Raw genomic sequence first — 23090 nt, forward strand, 5'->3', positions numbered from 1 at the left:
TTGCTGTCCCACTGAACACATATCGGCATACCCTGACTCTTTTTAATCCTCCCTAGTTCAGTCCCTTCCCACCTACATCCGTGACACTTCACACGCTTTGGATCTTTTCAATGATTTCAGGTTCCCTGGCCCCCGTCATCTTATTTTTACTATGGATGTGCAGTCCCTATACACCTCCATCCCCCACCAGGAAGGCCTCAAAGCTCTCCATTTTTTTTCTGGACACCAGACCTAACCAGTTCCCCTCCACCCAGCAGAACTTGTCCTCACTCTAAATAATTTCTCCTTTGACTTCTCCCTCTTCCTTCTAACAAAAGAGGTAGCCATGGGCACTCGCATGGGTCCCAGCTATGCCTGCCTGTTTGTTGGCTACATGAAACAGTTTGTGTTTCAAGCCTACACTGGTGACCGTCCCGCACTTTTCTTGTGCTACATCGACGACTGCATTGGTGTTGCTTCCTGCACCCGTGCTGAAGTCATTGGCTTTATCCACTTTTCCTCCAACTTACCCCCACCCTCAAATTTACCTGGTCTGTTTCCAAAACCTCCCTCCCCTTTCTTAATCTCTGTCTCTATCTCCGGAGACAGCTTATCCACTGACGTCTATTATAAACCCACGGACTCTCACAGCTACCTCAACTATACCTTGTCCTACACTGTTACTTGTAAAAACACCATCTGCTGCTTTCAATTCCTCCATCTCCACCACATCTGCTCTCAGGATGAGGCTTTTCATTCTAGAACAAAAGATATATCCTCCTTTTTCAAAGAAAGGGGCTTCCCGTCCTCCACCATTAATGCTGCCCTCAACTGGCATCTCTTCCATGTCATGCATGCCTGCTCTTGCTCCATTCTTCTGTCACCCTATGAGGGATAGGGTTCCTCTTGTCCTCACCTACCAACCCACCAGCCTCAGCGCCTGGCACATAATTCTCTGAAACTTCTGCCACCCCCAATGGAATCCCACCACCAAGCACATATTTCCCTCCCCCTCCCCCACCCACACTTCCTGCTTTCTGCAAGGATCACTTCCTACGCGACTCCCTTGGACGTTCATCCCTCCCCACTGATCTCCTTCCTGGCACTTATCCTTGCAAGTGGAGCAAGTGCTACACCTGCCAGTACACCTTCTCACTCACTACCATTAAGAGCCATAAACAGTCCTTCCAGGCGAGTCAACACTTCACCTGTGAGTCTGTTGGCATCATCTACTGTGAGTCTGGTGCTCCTGGTGTGGCCTCCTGTATATTGGTGAGACCTGTCATAGATTGGGAGACAGCTTCGATGAGCGCCTACGTTCTGCCGCCAGAAAAAGCAAGATCTCCTCGTGGCTACCCATTTTAATTCCACTTCCCATTCCGATATGTCCATCCATGGCCTCCTCCATCGTCGTGATGAGGCCACACTCAGGTTGGAGGAACAACCCCTTGTGTTCTGTTTGGGTAGCCTCCAACCTGATGGCATGAACATCGATTTCTCAAACATCTGGTAATGCCCCCCACCCCACCTCCTTCATTTTCCATCCCCTTTCACCTCTCTCACCTTATCTCCTTGCCCACCCATTGCCTTTCTTTGGTGCTGCTACCCCCTTTCTACCCTTCGTGGCCTTCTGCCTCTTTCACCAATCAACTTCCCAGCTCATAACTTCATCCTTCCCTCTTCAGGTTTCACCTATCACCTTGTGTTTCTCTCTCTCTTCTCCCCGCCTTTTAAATCTACACTCTAGCTTTTTTTCTCCAGTCCTGCTGAAGGGTTTCAGCCCAAAAATCAACTGTACTCTTTTCCTAGATACTGCCTGGCCTGCTGAGTTCCTCCAATATTTTGTGTGTGTTACTTTAGTGTGGTAAATGTGATTTTAATTTCTTGTAGAAAAACATAACATTCATTGTGTTAAATATGCTTGTCCTCTTAAAGAGGTATGGTAAATTTTCTAGTCCAGTGTGTGATAAATATCCAGTGATTAACAGAAACCCTTGTACTGCCCACCAAAATGTTGTCTCTAAAGAAAGCAATTATGTTCAATAGACCAATCTTGGAAAGATTCTTTCATTTTAGTTTACTTCTAATTGTTCTTCAGATTTATTTGGATATATGGGAATTGTCATGTTTTGCACCTTATCAATTTTATGAAGTCATTTTGTTGAACAATTTCAGCACAATTGCTCATGGCAAAACAAATACAGGCTTTAGTAAATAAAAATTAAAACAAAAAGATGCTGAAAATCTGTAATTTTTTAAAAGTGTGAGAAACACTTAGCAGGTTAGGCAGCATTTGTGGAATGAGAAGCAGTTATTGTTTAGGGTCTAGGACTCCCCGCCTTTTTTTTTTAGAAATGGGAAATAAAAATACCTTCTAGTGGCAGAGAGGCTGGGGTAGGGATGGAAAGAACAAAGGAAATGTGTTTCAAAATATTTCAAACTTTGCTATGTTTGGAATATCTCAAACAGCCAATTGGACATTATTTACAACTGTTTTCTTGGCTGAATGTTTTCTTTCCTGGATGGAATTGTCCAATGGAGACAAGAGACTGCAGATACTGGAATCTGGAGCAACAAACAAGATGCAGGAGGTACTCAACGAGTCAGGCAGTATCTGTGGAAGAAAATAGAAAGTTAGTGTGAAGAGTTGAGACCCTCCATCTGGACAGGAAGGTAGAGGAGAGAGAGCCAGTTTAAAATATAGTGAAAGAACAGGGTCAAGGAAAAGTTGGAGAGCTATTGGTAGATCCAGGTGAAATGGGGTGATGCATAGATGGAGTAAATAGTGGAACTAATGGCAGAGGCTGGGAGGTGATAGGTGGAGGCAACAAAGGGCTGCAAGAAGGTGGGGCATTGAATAAAGTGAGGGTGAGTGGGGGAAGGCAGATGAGAGCAGTGGAAGTAATGTGTGGTGATGGGCAGATGGAGAGGTAGGCACAATTCCACATTTTAACACTCCTTCCATACTGATATGTCTATCCTCGGTCTCCCACACTGAGGCCAAATGGAAATTGGAACAGTGACATTTCATATTCTGCTTGTTTAATTTGCAATGGTACGAACATTGAATTTTCTTGTTTCAGGTAACCCACATAGCTGGGGGCTCTTCTCCCACATGCACTCACCCATTCCCCTAGTTTTTTTCCTCCTATTATTCACCTTTCCTACCCCTTTCCCTTTCTCCATTTGGCCCATCAACTCCCACCATCAATTGCATTCCATCTATCATCTACCAGCCACTGTCTCAGTCCTTACTTGCTCTGATGTACACTGATGGTCTTTTTTCTGTCAATTCTGATTCGGGTTCTTGACCGAAATCATTGGCATCCATGTGATGCTGTGGAATGCTGTCAGAGTTATTACCTTTTGGATGATACGTTCAGCTCCTATCTGTTCCCTTGATAGGGTACACAAGGTCTTAGGGAACTATTTAAATAAAAGGCGGGGATATCGCTCATCGGTGTCCTGACCAATGTTACTAAAAAACAAACAACAGGAATTCTGCAGATGCTGGAAATTCAAGCAACACACATCAAAGTTGCTGGTGAACGCAGCAGGCCAGGCAGCATCTCTAGGAAGAGGTACAGTCGAGGGTCTTGGCCTGAAACGTCGATTGTACCTCTTCCTAGAGATGCTGCCTGGCCTGCTGCGTTCACCAGCAACTTTGATGTGTTACTAAAAACAAGTAGATTATCTGGCCATCATCTCATCCCTTGTGTTTAATTCCCTCTATAAAGCAACCCCATATTTAATTCTTCCTACCCCCATTTGACCTAGTCACGATCTGATTCCTGAGAAATAGCCTGCAGGGATGCATCAGATGATAGACGTATCTTTCTTTAAAGAAATTGCTTCCCTGTCACCCGATAATGCTCCATGGGGAGAATTGCAAGCATTTCTTGCCACCTGTGGCATATTCGATTGAAACACTAGTGTGCTCTGTTGTTTGTACCATAATTACACTTCCAAATGCAAGGAAGCTGCACCAAAAACTCTAAATCATCAACATTGCTTTCAATAACAGATTTCACTGAAAACTTTTTGTAACTGTTGACAAACATGAAACTTTCTTTAAAAAATGTATTATATTAAAATACAATTGTCATTTTCTGAATCCCAGCAGTGTGATTGACCTTGGTTCCTTCTCATTTGCATCCAGCATTTTTCATGCTTTTAGATTATGTGTTTTGGGATGCTTATATCATTAACTGAATTTGCAGCAATTTCCTTATGTGTTTCTCTAAGGGATAGCATTATGAGATGCACATTAAATCTCCATTAATACCTCATTATCCCAGTGATAAGATTACCATGATAATGAGGCATAAATTCTAATTGTTTCAGATCTTGTTGTGCCTCTCATTTAATCATATACCTGTATTTGTCTTCAGTAAGTTTTAAATTGCAAGCATTTCTGGTGACCTGAAAATATTGCTCAAGATGCTGAAAGCAAATCTTTTAATAACATTGCAAGAGTAAATATTGTTTTAAAAATGGTTGCTCGTGTTTTCTGATTCAGGATGCACACAAAATTGTGCATCTGCTTGGATTTGCCCTATTACAATCCAACGTCAAACCAGTTTAGTCTTAAGCACCCATGAATTTAATTAGGAGACGAAACTGACCAGCATTATTTGTGCTCTGGCTCTCATTGTAAACTAAGTTAGACGAACAATTTCCAAACTTGAAAAAAATATATTTTCTGAATAACACTCAAAAAAGGCTGGAGGTACTGAGCATAATAAGTCTACGTCAGAGGTCACTGACCTTTATTATGCATGGATCCCTACCATTGACCGAGGATCCAGGTTTTGGGCCAAGACTGTTTATCAGGACTGGGAAGGAAGGGGGAAAGAAACCAGAATAAGGAGGTGGGGGATGGTAAGAAACACAGGCTGGAATGTGAGTGTGGAAGGCTGATGATGTGAAGTTGGAAGGTGATGGGTGGAAAAGGAGGAATCTAATAAGAGAAGGAGAGTGGATAATGGGAGAAAGGGAAGGAGGAGGGGCACCAGAAGGAGCTGATGGGCAGGTGAGGAGAAGAGAAGAGGTAAGAGGGGAGTGTGAATATTTACTTTGACATTTGAGGTGCTAATTTCTCAATTCAACTTTGTATGCATGAATGTACATGAAAATGAATTGTTCACGGTTTCAGATCAGTGTATTTAGATTTTCCAATACAGTGTATATGTTAATATTTGCTTTCAACTGCATTGAATTTAATTATATATTTAAGATGCCATTACAGTATTTTGTAGTTGGTTCATTGCCAAAGTGCTTTGAGCAGGGGCTGAGGTTTGTGCTAGAAATTCAAGTTTGTGCACTCAAATTGTGGCCACTAACTTGTCTACAGTGTAAGTTTTGCCCTGTATGTTTTTAGTTCTTATCTAATGCTCATTCATCTTGGTGTACAAGTGAAACAATTATATTATTGTTCTGCATCATTCTCAGTCAGGAATAGCTGGTGTTCGTTTAGGCGGTGTTACTGAAATCGATCATACCCTGTGATTTCTTATGAAAAGAAAATTGTGCTGTTTTAAAACTATCTGACAACTTACTTGCTCTCTGTTTTGTCCTTTTACACTTTTTAGAACTACTTTGAGTGGTTTAGATTTGTTGTATTTCATTGCTGGTTGATAATGACGTGATTCTCTTCATTAAAACAAAAAAAAAGATTGCCAAACATCCCTAATCAATTTTCAGTATCTTGGGTATGGAGCACTCTTCTTAACTTGTTGTGGATAGCTGTGATTGTCAGCTCAGTTTATGCAAACAACAGGAATTCTGCAGATGCTGGAAATTCAAGCAACACACATAAAAGTTGCTGGTGAACACAGCAGGCCAGGCAGCATCTCTGGGAAGAGGTGCAGTCAACGTTTCAGGCCGAGACCCTTCCTCCTGACGAAGGGTCTCGGCCTGAAATGTCGACTGCACCTCTTCCTAGAGATGCTGCCTGGCCTGCTGCGTTCACCAGCAACTTTTATGTGTGTTGCGACAATATATTGATAATTGCTAATGCTATTGGTTATACAGGTTTCCCCCGCCATCTGAAGGTAGAGCGTTCCTATGAAAGGGTTCGTAAGCCAGAATGTTGTAAAGTGAAGAAGCAATTACCATTTATTTATATGGGAAAATTTTGTGAACGTTTGCAGACCCAAAAGATAACCTACAAAATCATGCCAAATAACACATAAAACCTAAAATAACGTAACATATAGTAAAAGCAGGAATGATATGATAAATACACAGCCTATATAAAGTAGAAATACTTTTCTACAATCATTGCCGCACTGTCCACCGTAGCGAAAATCTCACGCAAGCGCTCTCGGCAGAAACACTCTCTCCAGTAACCTTTAAGCTATGAAGCTGCCAAGTCATACCAAATAACACATAAAAATACACAGCCTATATAAAGTAGAAATAATGTATGTACAGTGTAGTATCACTTACCGGAATCGGGAAATCAGCGCCGAGCACACTGATGATGGTGTGTTAGGTGAGTCATCGGAGGTTGGGGTGGTGCAGTGGTCCCCAACCTCCAGGCCGCTGACCGATACCGATCCGCGAAGCATGCAGTGGTGCAGCGGTAGCCAGGCGTACCCAGCACATCTTTAAGAAAAAAGCCGAAATAAACAAGCCCGGCACCTAATTAATTAGCTTGTTTATTTCGGCTTTTTTCTTAAAGATGTGCTGGGCGTGTACCGGCTACCACTGCACTGCTGCATTCTTCGCGGCAATGTATTGGTCTGCGACCGGAGGTTGGGGTGGTGGGACACTGGGTGTCATCTCATCGTTGTCTGTTTCCATCAGGGCAGGCAGGTCATCTTCTTCTATGTCTGCCTGCCTCAATGTCGAAGCTCGAAGTTCGTCGTCTGCTGTGGCTGATGTGGAAGGCTTGAAAAGCGACAGTGTGCTTGACTGCTTAGCCTCGCGCATTTTTCTATCATACAGTTCTTTGTAAGCACTCAAACCATCCTGCAAGTATGCCCTAAACCTACATACCCTTTCAAAATGAAAATCATACTTTTCTGCAATCATTGCAGCGAAAATCTCACGCAGTTGCTTCACGTTCAGTTCCTGGACAACTTCACTTTCGGTCAGTTGGCTACTGTATTCGGTTTCGATTGTTATCCTTTCCTCTTCCAATTGCATCAGCTCTTGGTCATGGGGTGCCAAAACCTCTTCCACACCATCTTCGTCAACTTCCACAAGCCAAACTCACTTTGTCCTTACTTTGTTCACCACAATTGAAATGCTTAATTATGTCTAGTTTTATACTAAGTGTAATACCTTTACGAGCTCTTTTAGGCTTTTCCGATACCTTAGAACTCATCTTGCTAACGGATGCTCAAAATAAATCGATATAAAGCATGGATACTCACAGGCACGTGTTTAAGCAATGCCGGCTAGAATGCAGTTCCAGGGGAGGAGCTTGGCTGCTCGGGGCGCGCGCTGCCTTTCTTTGTAACAGTGAAAACACCTTCTGTTAGCGAAAACAGTTAACTAACGTAGGTCTTTCATAACAGCACGGTTTCGTAAAGCGAACTTTCGAAAACCTGGGGACACCTGTACTTAAAGATAACTAATGTAAAATAGTTTGAGATAGCTGAGCTGCAGTTTTATTAAAAGATTTCAGTCACCTATTAAAATTGCTAACTACCTAAATATTTCTTTATTCTTGAAGATGATTCAACACTGCTTCAATGTATGATTTTAAGTAAAAGTGCTGCTGAATGATATAAGCTAATAAGTATTTAATTTTGTATTAGGTGCAGCAGCAGAGAATATGCTGGGTAGTTTGCTAGGATTACCAGGTTCAAGTTCAGTGCTACTCGATCCCTGCACAGGGTCGACGATCTCTGAAACGACCAGTGAGGCCTGGAGTGTGGAGGTTCTGCCAAGTGACTCGGGTATGTATGTCACGCTGATGAAATTTATTTTCCAAACATTACCAAAACTACATCAGAGCAGTCATATAATAAATACTTATAAATGCAGTCACAAAGTTTGTGATGCATTCCAGTTCCCATTAAGAATTAGTCTTTATTCTTGGCCTTTTGTTTGAACTGTTAATTTAGTGTTCCTTTGAGTTTGTGCAGACAAGCCCCTTTTTGTTATTGAGTTGAGTTTTATGTTGAAACTGCCTGAGGTTATGATGCACCATGTAGGAAGTTGACCATGGGGAAATACATGAGCAATCCATAGAATTTTTGTCGAAGTTGTTATATAATAAAACTGATTTGAATACAGAGTGGCTGTTTGCCATTGGTTCATCTAACTTCATTTGGCTTCCATACACTACCTGGCGAGAGAAATGGATCTGGCACATTATAACCACAGATGTTCATGTCCAAGATGTGCCAAAGCAGATGCTTGCGCTATTTTTATCCAGTATTGATCAGTAAAGAGTGGGGTAGGGAGGGTAGAAATAGTGTATTTGGAAAATAAAATGTAAAATTTAATTTGTGTGCATGATTATGATATGGTTTATTGTAGTGGTTACTTTAAAAAACAAACCAAAAAGTGAGGAACCTGACACTGTATAACACGCTTCCGAATAACTGAGTTCCAAGTTGAAAGAAGTATGTTTGATCCTTTATTTTAAAACTAGCAAAGACAAGGAAACCTTACATAGTGATTTTTTAAAAAATGAAGACAACTAACATAGCGATAATAAAACAAGATAGGAAAGTGAAGTTAATGCAACCAAATTAGTGATATAGTGGTCAACAAAAAAAAATCCATGTCCTGTACTAAGTCTCTCTCTAACTAAAAGCTAATAGCACAAAGAAAGAATATGTGGCTACACTCATTTGCTTCTACCACGTCACAACCCCTGTGACAAATTTCAATAACCCATAGTAAACACGTTACACAAAATACGATACAGTCAGAAATTAGATACATGGCTCCTGCAGTTTTGAACCTTAAAAGTCAGAGTTGTGAGCATAGTCATTTGAGGCATGGTATGTGTAATCTGGGCACATACTGTATATGGCATTTGGAGTCAGTTAATATCTCTTGACCTTTTCTCCAGGTATTTAAACTTTCACAGTGGTTTAGTGTAAACAACATAGGAAAAACAGCACACATAAAATGGTGGAAGAGCTCAGCAGGTCAGGAGCATCAATGGAGGGAGATAAGACATTCTACATTTTGGGCTGTGACCCTTCATCAGGACTGGAAGGGGGAAGATGCCAGAATGAGAAGGTGGAGGGAAAGGAAGGAGGATAAGTAACAAGTTATGCAACCTGGGGAGTTTGTTCTGTCATTCAGTGTGACTTTGAGTGCAGGTAGTTTTATAGTTTATTTATTAACTGACTTGACCTTTGCAGCTCTCTGGGTTAGAAAATTCCAAGATTTCATGACCCTTGGAGAACATACCTTTTTTTAATCTTTGTCCTGATGAGTTCACTTAGAACCACTGATAGTAATCTCCAAAGGTGCCAGAGCTGACGTCAGGAGAATGGGTTGGGAGGGTTAATAAATCAGCCACAATGGAATGGTGGAGCAGACTCTATGGGCCAAATGGCTTAATTCTACTTCTGTGCCTTATGGTCTTGTGCATGTGGTGATTTCAACCAGATGTGATAGGTCAAGGGAAGGAAGAAACAGTACTTGCAAAATTTAAATTGTGTGTGTGATTACGAAAACGATTGTAAGCCTTAAGGTCTGTTTGGTCAGGGTGTTGAGCACAAATGTTTCTTATTCTGAAATTTTGGTTTTAGATTTCAGCTCAACAGGAATTATCCGTAAAGTATTTACCTGTCCAAGCTCTTCAATCTGTGATTTCATCACCTTTCATTCTTCTAAACTGCAGTATCTTGTCTCAATCACTCAGCATTGCTCATAAGATCATTCCTTCGCCCCAGGAATCAGCGTGCTGAGTACCAGTGTACTCCATTCTTGCCACATTATTCATTATTCTTATAACATGCCTCTGCATGTTAACTTTGTCATGTCCAAGGATATCAAGGGCCTTGTATACAGGAGTATTCTGCAATCTGTTTAAGTTTAAATAATTTTCTGTTTTTTTCCACTTCCTACCAAAGTATCCTCATATATGTAGACTGGGAGAAGACATGGACCTAAACTATTTTTCTTTTTCAGTTGCAGAGTCTTAAAATCTACTTGGGAAACAATGTGATAGTTATTGTAGTAATACTATTTGGGAAATGTTTTTCAGAAGCTACAGATCTGAAGCAGGAGGAGCGATTACAAGAGCTGGAAAGTTGCTCTGGGGTGGGCAGCACATCTGATGATACCGATGTGAGAGAAGTGAGCTCGAGGCCCAGTACTCCTGGACTTAGTGTTGTGTCAGGTACACGATGGTAGCATTTTGTGATCACTTGTTTTCAATATAAGTAAATACTATGTTTTTCAAATGTGATATGTTTTAGTATAAGGTAACATTTCCTTCATTGAAGTCTAATCTCAAAACTCAGAGTTAAGAATTAATGCCTTTTAGGCTTTTTACACAATTTAACAGGCATCAGTGTTACCTCAGAAGATATACCCAACAAGGTTGAGGATATACGATCAGAATGCAGCTCTGACTTTGGAGGAAAAGATTCTGTAACAAGCCCTGATGTAGAGGAAGTTGTACAAGGTAAGTAATAGCATTTTAATTAAACCAATGCATAAATATTAGGAATGATAGCAATCAGTCCTTTATAGTGCAAACGTAAGATGCTGAGGTTAATTTCCAATACATTCAAATTTTAAACAGATGTGTATTTTCATATATTCTTCCTGCTGAATCTCCCATATGGTTGAGATAAGTTCTGTTTGGATAAGTGTGTCTGAGTTTTGCTGCCTGGTATTGAGTTGCCCATTAATTTGGAACACTAATACTGGCATTTCAGCAATTCTTCTCAGCTTTGTGAGCATGGAAACATGTACGTGCAGGTGCTGCACCACACCATAACCATACCAGAATGTGATTTTATAGTTAAGATTCTTACTTGAACACCCACAGGCAAAGCTCATTTGTATCTGTAATTTGTTTTGTAATTGATTGAAGTTAATTATGCTTCTAAATATATAATCTCACCAATTTTACAAGTTTGAATGCATACTTTTTCCTTTTTGTGTTTACAGGTGGACATCAAATGACTTCTTCACTTTCCCAGACAGACACATTGCTCGCGATGTTTGATCCACTGTCTTCAGATGGTAGGTTAAAGCTTCCCAAATCCCACTTCTGTGGTTTAGGGTGAACAGCAGAAAGGAGTAGGATTAACATACAGCAAGATGCATCTTTTGATAAACTGAGTGGTTTTATTGATGTTTTATCCTTCCACTTCATTCTTCTTTCCAGAATTCCTAAAATGTAATAACTCAAACTGAGAAAATTGTAAAGAGGAAGTGAAATTGTAATTTATTATGCTGCTTTGTTTTATTTTATTTAGATATCCTACATCAATTTCCCTCTTGAACAAGCCAACACCACCTGTGTAACTGAAACATTGCTTGTCAATTTCCGAATTCATGTGACCCTCCTGTCACATGGGACTCACTTTGTTTTCACTTCGTGCCTGCTTTGATGACCTAATTGAGATTGTTAACTTGTGATATGGGGAATCAGAGCTCCCCAAAGTGCTGTTACTCCTTGGTGTATCAACAAATTATAAAGAAAGTGGACTGAATTAGATTACAGTATAGTTAGACTAAAAGTCAGAATAGGGATGGAGGGAATATCCACCACAAGCATTGTACATCTGGGAGCCCTAGCCACAAGCATAGCCCCCAATATAATAATTCCAGTATTATGAATGATGGAAATAAAAGCTTGAAAAAGAAATCTGATGGACACTGTATAGGAATTGGAAGATATTTAGGGCTCTTCAATCTCCACCTTGTTTCAAAACCACTAAGTATCAAATTATAGTCTGCCTATATTTCTGCTCGTATTTTCCTTTTAAAATCTTACTGCTGATCTATTAACATGATTTGATTTTTTTTGCTTGCCTATCTGTTGCCTTGTTCTTTGTAAAGCTCCTAATTTCAGATCCCTCCCATTCGGTTTCATGTGAATAAGCTTTTTTAAAAAAAACTTTTAAACTTTGCCGTGATTTACCTGCATTGTAAATGGTCTTGTTTTACACAGATGGTCACTTTGATAATGACCTTGTGACTAATTAAATTTATGCTTCTAGATAAATCATCGTTGAATACTACTGACAATATAAAGTTTCCTTTCTGCTAAGCCACCAAACAAGCTTCAAGTTACTAAAATTTGGCTCCAGCTTTACAAGCTACAGTTAAAAATGGTATTGCACAGCTCATAACAGGTGTAGTTTATTTAACAAGATTAGGAGATAAATTATCTGAGAATAAATGGAATTAATGGATCAGGTTTATGTGTGTGTAGTCATTGATGCATCGAAGAATTTTTAAGATGTATTTTGATTGTACCACAGACATTCTAAATGTGAAATGCATAGCGTTAAAATGGAACAAGGCTGAGGTGCAAGGTTGTTTTATCACTGAAAGTGATTGTATACTGATTTAACCTCCCGCTGCTGTCTGTAAGGAGTTTGTACATTCTCTCCATGGTTGCATGGGTTTTCTCCAGGTGCTCTGATTTCCTCCCACATCCCAAAGCAGTACGGTTTAGTAGGTCAATTAGACACGTGTCTGTAATTAGGTGATGCGGGCTCTTTGTACCAGAAGGGCCTGTTACTGAGCTGGGTCATCAAAAAATGAATGCAAGATTACTGCTCACTCTGTTGTATAAAGACCACATTTTCAACATTTATAGTTTATACAAACTTAACTGTAGTAAATAATGAGAAAATTAATACGTGTCAAAAGGGTGATGTAGGTAGATAAACGGCAACTAAAATCGAACCAAAGCATGAATTAATTCACTTTGATCAGCAGAGTGAGGAAAGGTAATGCAAACAAAACATACTATTTTTAAGGGGGCAAAATCTGGGGACATCTAATGCCATTAAGTACTTCGTGAAAGTTGGATTTGTCTCTGTAATTAAATACACTGAGTATGAAAATAGTCATAGTCATACTTTATTGATCCCGGGGGAAATTGGTTTTCGTTACAGTTCCACCATAAATAATAAATAATAATAAAACCATAATTAGTTAAATAGTAATATGTAAATTATGCCAGGAAATAAGTCCAGGACCAGCCTATTGGCTCAGGGTGTCTGACCCTCCAAGGGAGGAGTTGTAAAGTTTGATGGCCACAGGCAGGAATGACTTCCTGTGACGCTTTGTGTTGCATCTCGGTGGAATGAGTCTCTGGCTGAATGTACTCCTGTGCCCAACCAGTACATTATGTAGTGGATGGGAGACGTTGTCCAAGATGGTATTCAACTTGGACAGCATCCTCTTTTCAGACACCACCATCAGAGAGTCCAGTTCCATAAGGATAAGGAAATGTCATAAATGCTTTAAATCACTACATGCCTAAAATGGGTATTCTGGCCAATTCTTATTGAAAGAACATTTCATGTTCTTGGCAAGGGTGCAGTGGGAGTTTGGCAAAACGTTATATATGATGAAGGTAGAAGTTGAATGGAGAAGTTTGGGAAATTGGTTTTATTCTTTGAGTAAAGTGGATGAAAGAAAGGTTTGATACAATTGGTCGTAATATTTGCAAGATTTTGACAGTGATTGTTTTTGATCTGGATCTGGTAATTTGCAAATTCAAAGGCAAAACAATGGCAAATCATTTCATCCATCAAATTGTAATCTGCACATATTGCTTGGAAGTGTGACTTATTAATAACTTTCAAAAATCCAACGACCGTGGTATATTTCACGAGGCCACAGAAGCAGCAGGAGAATGGAACCAGTTGGATAACTCCAAATTTTCTAGGATTCCATGAAGCACCCCTTTTAAAAATTAAGAAATTCAGTGTCATACATTTAAAGTTTTGAAAAATTTCTCTCTGCGTCTCAGCAAGAATTATGAACATCTCGAAGTTCAAAGTAAATTTATTATCTAATTATGTATATGTTACCAAATACTACCTTGACATTTTCTTTCATTTATAGGAAAAAAGAAATGCAATAGAAAACATTATACATGAGCAAACATACTGTGCAAAAGAAAACAAACGTTAATAAAATCATACTGAGAACATGAGTTGAAAAGAGTCCTTGAAATTGCGTCACGAGGAAATCTGCAGATGCTGGAATTTCAAGCAACACACATAAAAGTTGCTGGTGAACGCAGCAGGCCAGGCAGCATCCGAAACATCAACTGTACCTCTTCCTGGAGATGCTGCCTGGCCTGCTGCGTTCACCAGCAACTTTTATGTGTGTTGCTTGAAAGCGCGTCTGTAGGTTGTAGAATCCGTTCAGAGTAGCAGTAAATAAAGTTATCCACACTGGTTCAGGATCCTAATGGTTACAGGGCAATAACTGTTCTTGAACCTAATAGCGTGGAACCTAAGGCTTCTGCTCCTCTTGCCCAATGGTAGGAGTGAGAAGGGTGGTGGAGGTCTTTGATGGACGATGCAGCGCTCCATATAAAGTTACTCAATGCTGGGAAAGGTTTCAACTGTAATGGACAGGGCTCTGTCTACCACCTCTGTAGCCTTTTCCAATCCTGGGCATTGGTGTTTCCATACCAGACCATGATGTAACCAGTTAGCATACTCTCCACTGTGCATCTTTAAAAGCTTGTCAAGGTTTTTGCTGACGTGTCAGATCTGCACAAACTTCCACTGTCATGTATGTGTACATTCTGATATTATGAATGGTGGGTGTGATTCTTCCAGTTGCTATTGATATCTTGTCAGAGGTAATCTGCACAGATGTGTGCACATGCCATAATCCATGTTTTTCATTCATTCTTAATATTCACAGCTTCAAGCATACCTTCAATAGTCAGACCTAAAGTGCACTATGCAAGACCATCACACCCACCACCGGATCCTCCAATATTAGAAGGTGCTATAGGGGGCAGTGACGCCCGATTACCACCGTTTGCGTCACATATTTGCTGCCAAACTGAAGCTGAGCTGCTTAAACAGCGACACTCCTTTCCAGAAAGGCTGGTACGCAGCAGGAGTTCTGATGTTGTTCTGGCATCTCGAAGACCAATGAGTGATCCTGGGTGGAATATTCCAGGCAGTAGAAGGGCAGCAAATGAAGAGCTGTTTGCATCTGGGGCAGCAACTGGAATCTGTGGACCAACTTCATCTCCAAGCAAAGACTCCCTGGTAAGGTCTATCTTAACGTACAAGTACCTCATGTTAGTTAAAGCATCTCATTCATACTTGGGAATGATTTCAGTTGGCTTGCTTTCTGTTAACAAGATGAGCAAGAAATTCAATGTATATAAAGGCAGTATACATAGTCATAGTCATACTTTATTGATCCCGGGGGAAATTGGTTTTCGTTACAGTTGCACCATAAATAATAAATAGTAATAAAACCATAAATAGTTAAATAGTAATATGTAAATTATGCCAGTAAATTATGAAATAAGTCCAGGACCAGCCTATTGGCTCAGGGTGTCTGACCGTCCAAGGGAGGAGTTGTAAAGTTTGATGGCCACAGGCAGGAATGACTTCCTATGACGCTCTGTATTGCATCTTGGCGGAATGAGTCTCTGGCTGAATGTACTCCTGTGCCCAACCAGTACATTATGTAGTGGATGGGAGACATTGTTCAAGATGGCATGCAACTGACAGCATCCTCTTTTCAGACACCACCGTCAGAGAGTCCAGTTCCATCCCCACAACATCACTGGCCTTATGAATGAGTTTGTTGATCCTGTTGGTGTCTGCCACCCTCAGCCTGCTGCCCCAGCACACAACAGCAAACATGATGGCACTGGCCACCACAGACTCGTAGAACATCCTCAGCATCGTCCGGCAGATGTTAAAGGACCTCAGTCTCCTCAGGAAATTAGAGACGGCTCTGACCCTACAAGTGCAGAGCAACACACAAAATGCTGGAGGGACTCAGTAAATCAGGCAGCATTTGTGGAGGAGAATAAACCAGTCTACATTTCAGGCTGAGACACTTCTAGCACTTACAGAATCCCTTATATTTATACAAATGTAGATCTTTCTCAGTGGATGTAAATAACCAACTTAAAAATATTCTTGAAATAGTACCCAGAAATGTTAGTTAAAATCCTTAGATCCCATTACTATGTGGAATCAAACCAGCTAAAGTTGATTGCAATGTTAGTTTTACGTGGGTAAATTTGTTGTTTACCCATGAGAGAGAATCTGGAAATTGCTGAATCAGAAGAGAAGCCTACTGCAGTTCAGAAGAAGGGCAAATTAACTGAGACCAATCATTTGCAGCATAAGATGCACTGTTATGAAGACCTATTGTTAAAACAAATAACTTGATTTTGAACGTCTGTTTTTTAAAAAAAAATCAAATACTGCCTTGCAGTGTTTAATATCTTCCATCCTTCAATGATTTTGCCTGTCAAATATCTATCAAGATCCCTATTACATTCATTTTGCACAGGGAGAGGATAGAAAGGACAGTGACGATGAGAAATCGGATCGTAGCAAATCTTGGTGGAAGAAGCGCTTTGTATCTGCTATTCCTAAAGGTCAGTCTTGGAATTATGACTGTTTTGCTACACAGAACATGAGATAATTGGTCAAATTGTTTTATAATCTAACTGAATCTGAGATCTTTTACTTTTGAATTCGTCAGTACCTTGAAACAAAGTTTACCTTTTCCTAGCTTTAACTATATCTGTGTAACTTTCTTGTGCATTTGCCTGTGGCAGCTCAGTGCATTTTGATTTGATTCACTCTTACTTGTGAAAATGAAAAGCTGCTTGTTTGCATTTCTTGTTTTTACTGCTTGTCAACTACTTTAGCATGTTATAAAGTCAACAGTCTAGGAATTTCTCAAGAATTTTCGAACTGATTTTATTTCTGGTCAATTTTCTTGTCTCCTCCCCAAATTCACTATTTACCCTAATCTCACTTTATTCATGTGTTCTTATGCCAAAAAACCCCCACAATTAATGATTTGCTTATTTTGAATAGTTATCCTTGGTGTTAGTTACATAGGAACATTTATTTTTCATTTTTAAAAATATTTTGCTGACAGATCATCGAGAAAAAGATTTTACTAAAATATCTGTAGTGGCATCAAAATCGAGATGATTTTCAGCCAGTTTTAGGCAGGGTTGCTGCTGAATGTTTTCAGTGTAATTGGTATATAGAAAGATGTTACCTAATATTAAAACCTTCATTGCTGTCAGGTACACGTCCACAAGGTTTTGGTTACACCATGAATTTCTTCATCCTGTGTGTGAAGAAGTTGCTTTGTTTTTGTAATGTGGTATATTTTCTCTTTAGCTCCCATTTCCTTCAGGAAGAATAAAGATAAGCAAGAAAAAGACAGAGAAGATGGTGCACAGGAAAGGTTTCAGGCCATGCCAGGTTGGCTGATCCTACCTTTCATAAAGAATGGTGAATGAGGACTACAAAAAATGAATAACACCTGCATGAAACAGGAATAGCTTAAAAATTACAATAAAACAACAAATTATCAGAGCATTTTAATTTTTTTAGAAAATAAATATTCAAATGCATGGAAATGACACTAACAATGTAATCAAGTATGTAGCCTCTATGATTCCAAAGTGCCTTTGCACTATAGTTGCTAAACTTAAATGCTAACATATACCTGTAGTCTGGAAGGTTAATTCTAATAGGATCACCACAGTGATCACAACTGTGCAGTTGGTCATTGGCCAGTGTACCCAAGGATCCAATTACAAGACAAGTTGTAGATGTCTTGCCTGTGTCTCTGTTCTTCCAGTGATTCTTGGTGATTTTTCTAACCTGCTTTTCTTCTCTCTCTGCCACTTTCCAAACTTCTTCCAGCCTTCTGCAACACTGTTGATTGATTTCGTTTTAGGTGCAGCTTCACTTGGTGCAGTAGTTGATTTGTTGCTTTGCTCACCCTTTGTTCCTAGTGCATCTCATCTTTTATTATCTCACATCTTTTTATTATAATTTGAATTGGATTTGACTTGTTCTCTAAAGAAAATGTAAGAAAATAATCAGTTTCCTCTCTTTTGGGTTTAAAAGGTGGAAAATTTGAGAGACCAGCTGAAACTGTGTGCGTGTTCAGTTGGCACAGAAAATGTGGCAACACATGCAGGCTGCCCCAGCAAATCCCTGTTGATTTGATGCTAGCGATGCATTTCACTGTATTTCACAATGCACATGTGACAAATAAAGCAAATCTTTGATATCTTGAAGACAAAAGTAGGACAGACTGTGTCGGAGGTATCTGATTCAAAGTTCAAAGTATGTATACAAATAAAGTCCTCTTGGTTTTGTACCTGGCTGGAAGCCCGAGAAGAGTTTATTCTTCATATACGTCAGGAAAGCACTAGAATCGTTTTCAAAGTACGTATATGTCACCATATACTACCCTGATAATCATTTTTTTGCAGGCATTCACAGTAGATAAAAGAAATACAATAGAATCAGAAAAATTACACACAAAGACTGAAAAACAATGTGTAAAAGAAGACAATCTGTAAATCCAAAAAAGACTAAGTAATAAATAATTCTGAGAATATGGGTTGTATATAATGTCCTTGAAAGTGAGTCCATAGGTTGTGGCGTGTATTTAACCATGCTGGTTCAGGAGCCCGATGGTTGAAGGGTAATACTGTTCCTGGACATGATCGTGTGGGACCAGAGGCTCCTGTACCTCTTTCCCGATGTCAGCAGCGAGAAGAGAGCATGGAGTGGACGGAGAGGTTCTTTGATAGGTTCTGCTCTCTTGTGGATGTGCTCAGTGGTGGGGAGGGCTTCTCTTGTGACGGAGCGGGCTGTACCCACCGCTTTTTGTAGGCTCTTCTGTTCTTGGGCATTACCATACTAGGCCATGAAGCAACCACTCAGGATATTCTTCATTGTGCCTAAACCTGGGAGAAGTTTAAAATGCTCAGTTACAAAGACGTCTAACAATCTTTTCAGTACATTTTAGTGGAGTAAAACTCTAAAATTTCTCATGAAAATTTCTGCCTCACACAATCTAAATCATTGGAGAAGCACTCTAGTTTGAATAATTGAATACTTTGCACTGATTTATATTCCTTTCTTTGTGTTAAATAATTGTATAGGTGTACTTTTCAGGTTTAATCAATTAACTACTGGATTCAGTAAATTAGTGTTAGTTCAAAAGTCTTTGAAGTATTTCCCTCTGCTAACATTCCCTTTCGATTCACCTACCTTGTATGTGCTAGTTTTATGGTTTAGTGCTAATGTCCAGTTCCTGGGATGCTGTGGGGCCAAAGTACAAAACATAGTGCCAACAGTCATACACAGCACAAAGCACTTAGTGGTCTGTAAAATACAGTCACGCAAAAAATATAGTCCAAGTTCCTGAGTCTTTGAATGTGGCAGCAAACACAATACAGCTTGTCTTCTGTCAGGTAAATACTGGAGGGCAGCACTGATGCCACTCTTAGTTGGATGGCTGCAAACAAGTGACATCGCAACTTGAGGCCTCATTCTCACTACGACTGAGGCCATGCAGCTCCCCAGCCATTCGCCAATAAACCAGTGAACTGGACTTTCAGTGTTCCATATTACCATTGCCCAACAGGGTCTTACGATCACGAGGAAAGCAACCATGATAATCACTTGCTGTTAGAGAGCACAATGCCTTTGCACACCAATTCCGACACCTCTCTGTCGCAGGCAGCAGCACAGTCCACACCAAGTCCAGTTCCTTCAGTTTCTCCGCCAATGAGTAACTCGCTGATGGGGTAGCCCTGTGTTACTTCAAGTTCTTCATGTCTAACAGGGTCTTGCAATAATAAAAGATACATTAAAAAAAAGACAATAACACCTTTGGTTGGCCACTGCATCTGAGTGCACTGCCATCTTACTGGAAGTGCTTCAAAGTTCACGGTAAGCAGATCTGGCATCAATGGGTCAAGTCTCAGAAGTTGTTAAGAGTCAAATAATCCACTGCTCTGACTCTTCACCTCTTCATAAGAGGAAAAAATGTAATAGTTAAAATCATGTTCTCTGGTTTATGTTTTCTATTCCTCTCACAGATAGAAATTGCCTTGTAGATAGTTGATTGACTACCAAACTTGTATAATGCCTCAGCAAAAGTAATTTATTTCATTTAAACTGAATATTTTCCAAAATATTACTCATTTTTAGTGTGCTTTTATGTAGCCCCTCCCCCTCCCCTCTCCTTGTTTGTGTTTCTGGCAAGGCCTTACTTCAGTTCTTTTCTAAATGATAAGTACTACTTTCTTGATTATATACTCCATGACCTTCTCTATAACAGAATGTTAAGCTTATTAGCCAACCAAATTCTGTCTTTTCTCTCCCTCCCTTCTATAGCCGTTTCCTTTAAAACCCTTGAATGCAGTCTGCCTTCAGTTCCAGTAGTTTTTCCAATATTTTGTTCCTAGATTCCTCCATTCTCTTTGATATATTTGCAGTGAGATATCTCCATAATGATGCAAAGTATTAGTGTAAATTATTTACCATTTTAAGTTATTAATTTCCTTACTCAAGGATCCCAAGCTTACTTTAGCTGTCCTTCTTAACTTGTTTTTGAAGTATCTGAACTGCTGGCAGTAAATACTTCTATTTTTAATTAGCAGAGGTTCCATGGGAGAATGAAATATAGTTATCACACTATATAAGCAGATAGTCACAGAATTGTACGTTTAAATGAGAGAGAGGTCTGGTGCCGTTTTAACAACGAAAAATGAATAGCGAAATGTTTTTTTTAAAACAAAGCAAAGTTGATTATAGTGGTGGAATTGATTCAAAACATAGCCACATTCAAGATTATTGCAAATATATATTAATTTTCTTACAGTAATGAGGATGCATTTTGCTTTTACTTCGCTCTCCAAGATATACCTGCACTGAGGAGTGCAACTACCCAGGTTTCCTGGAACAGTGTCCATCATTCACATGTGAGCTGCTTGTTGTAATCATGACCAGTCATTGTATTTTCACTAGAGGAAACAGTGTTTGCAGTTTTCAGCATATCTGTAGTAAGTGAACTAAGTCGGTTCAAGGAAATGATATGACAACGACTAAGAATAGATTAGGGATTCGCTGTTAAATTTCTATCACTAGCTGCACTTGAAATGGTAAATGATGAGTGTTTCTGAGTCTTAATTTTTGTGGCAGATTCGTTGAGGATGATACAGTTGCTTAAGAGCAATCAGGCTTTAACCCTCTGCTATAGTTGTGAAGGAATCACTAGTGTATCCCTTCAATGTTTTCCAGAACTCCCTGGCCTCCTATCCTGTATCAGAAAAATTGCTAACTATTGTTAGCATTCTACATATGTCAAACTGAAACTGCGAACCTATACCTCCTTATCTGAGTTGGAGGAAATATTTTAAAGGTGCAGTAGAAGAACAAATCAGCTCGAGGGGGTAGTTTCAGTCTGTTCTTGGGAGATTAATTGTCTTTCTTTGAGTAGTTTGCAGTTACTAGGTAAGGGTAAAAAAAAAATTATGTTGTGTACCTTAATTTCAGGAAGACGTTTTACATTGATCTGTGTGATCAAATACTGGAAAGTTTCAATAGGTATGAAGGTCACTGTTTCATAATCTGGTTTCTGGCCAAAGAAAAGTGGATGATGGAGTGCTGAGCTTTCTAGAAATAATGATTTCATTCTGCAACACATTTACGTAAGTGTGAGTGTGTCATGACCATCAGCACAGTTCAACCTAAAACATGTGAAACACACTGTAAAATTCTTTCCTAAGAACGTTGGATGAGTTGGTAAATGAAAGGTATTTATCTCAAAAATAAGTGGAAATTTGTGCGGATGGTAGGGCAGCTAAAAGTATTCTGATATAGAGTTGGAGTTTCTTGTTTTCATCAGAGGCAATTCTAAAATATGGTCTAAATCTATTTATTGAAAATGTGTAATAAGAGGAGAGTGGTTTCCCTCATTAGCCAATGAAGGTTAAAATGGATTTAAAAGTATTTTGGTCTGATATGTAGCACCCTATAGTGCTCTTCTCTGTTACAATTCTGTTTCTGTCCAATATTTTTGTTCTTGCTGACAAAATTCAGTGCACCCACTAGTGCTTAATACAGGGTTGCCAAGAATTTTTGAGAGCGTGTGCCCACATTGATAATAAACCCTAAAAATTGTTCTCACATGCCTTGGTAATTTTGAGCAGATATTATCACTGATAATGAATTAGTAACAATAATTATGGACTTTAGGGAAATAGGATGAGTCTTGTACTTATTTCTGTGCATTCATTGTTATATGAATAAAAGTATAACAGACAGATTGAAATAAATCAAGCATTTTAGGAAACCTGTTCAAAAATGATTTAAATTAATCTTTTAAAAAATTTAAAATTAATATTTCTAAATAGTATTGATTTTGTACCTCATTTAACAAGAAAATATCTCACCGCTCTTGGGTTGTAAAAAAAAATACATTCACTGCTTCATTTTGCAGTAAGAATAATCATTGTGTATATTTTTAAGAGGGTGGATTGAGAGGAACACTGCCTACTGAATGCTAACAACATTTTTGTGTCATCTTGGGCAAGTGCGCCAAAGGTTTGCCACCGTTGATAGTTGGCGCTTGGATTGGTGAATATGACTCAAATGAAACGAGTCAAAATTGGAACCAATCATTTATATTTTTAGTCTATTTTAATTTTTTAAAAAACTTTTGCAAACTGTTTGCAGTAAGAAGGGGAAGGACTTTTTTGGACATGAATTACAGTACAGCTGCATGGCAGACGTTTTTTAGTCATTCCTTATTTCCATTTCTTTCCATCCAGGTGGTGTTTGCCACCTGTAATCATTCTATTACACAACTATAATTGAGGCAAAGGTGACATTGATTTCTGTGCGTCTCTGTCACTTGTTCTTTATCCCATGCTCAAGGTGAGTGAAAACAAAGCAGCCTCCTGCCTCAGACTTTGGCTAACTGGGATCCAGTGATTAGTTTCCGGGTAGCATCGAAATACTTGTAATTGGAAAGACATGATTGATTTGAGCTTTGAATTAAAAGATTTCAAAGTCTTGCACTGAGAATTGATGCGCCTGGAACTATGTCACCATAGTTTCTTTTCCCTCCTTCCAATTTATTTTCTCTACTTCCCTCAGTCT

At 39.4% G+C, this 23090-nt stretch overlaps 1 protein-coding gene across 8 annotated transcripts in view; it reads left to right on the forward strand.

Annotated features, from left to right (window-relative positions):
• gapvd1 (GTPase activating protein and VPS9 domains 1) overlaps window positions 1–23090 on the forward strand; it is a 121381-nt gene that overhangs the window by 71485 nt on the left and 26806 nt on the right. For 3 of the 8 annotated variants that reach the window (XM_063073400.1, XM_063073401.1, XM_063073402.1), the window contains 7 exons: window positions 7749–7889; window positions 10166–10300; window positions 10448–10588; window positions 11080–11154; window positions 14818–15173; window positions 16444–16531; window positions 17295–17408. In XM_063073400.1, coding sequence (XP_062929470.1) covers window positions 7749–7889; window positions 10166–10300; window positions 10448–10588; window positions 11080–11154; window positions 14818–15173; window positions 16444–16531; window positions 17295–17408 — 1050 coding nt within the window. The remainder of the gene's footprint in view (window positions 1–7748; window positions 7890–10165; window positions 10301–10447; window positions 10589–11079; window positions 11155–14817; window positions 15174–16443; window positions 16532–17294; window positions 17409–23090) is intronic. The other 5 variants (XM_063073404.1, XM_063073403.1, XM_063073406.1 and 2 more) reach the window with 5 other exon arrangements.

Source organism: Mobula hypostoma, chromosome 21, assembly GCF_963921235.1.
Source record: "Mobula hypostoma chromosome 21, sMobHyp1.1, whole genome shotgun sequence".
Lineage (NCBI taxonomy): Eukaryota > Metazoa > Chordata > Chondrichthyes > Myliobatiformes > Myliobatidae > Mobula > Mobula hypostoma.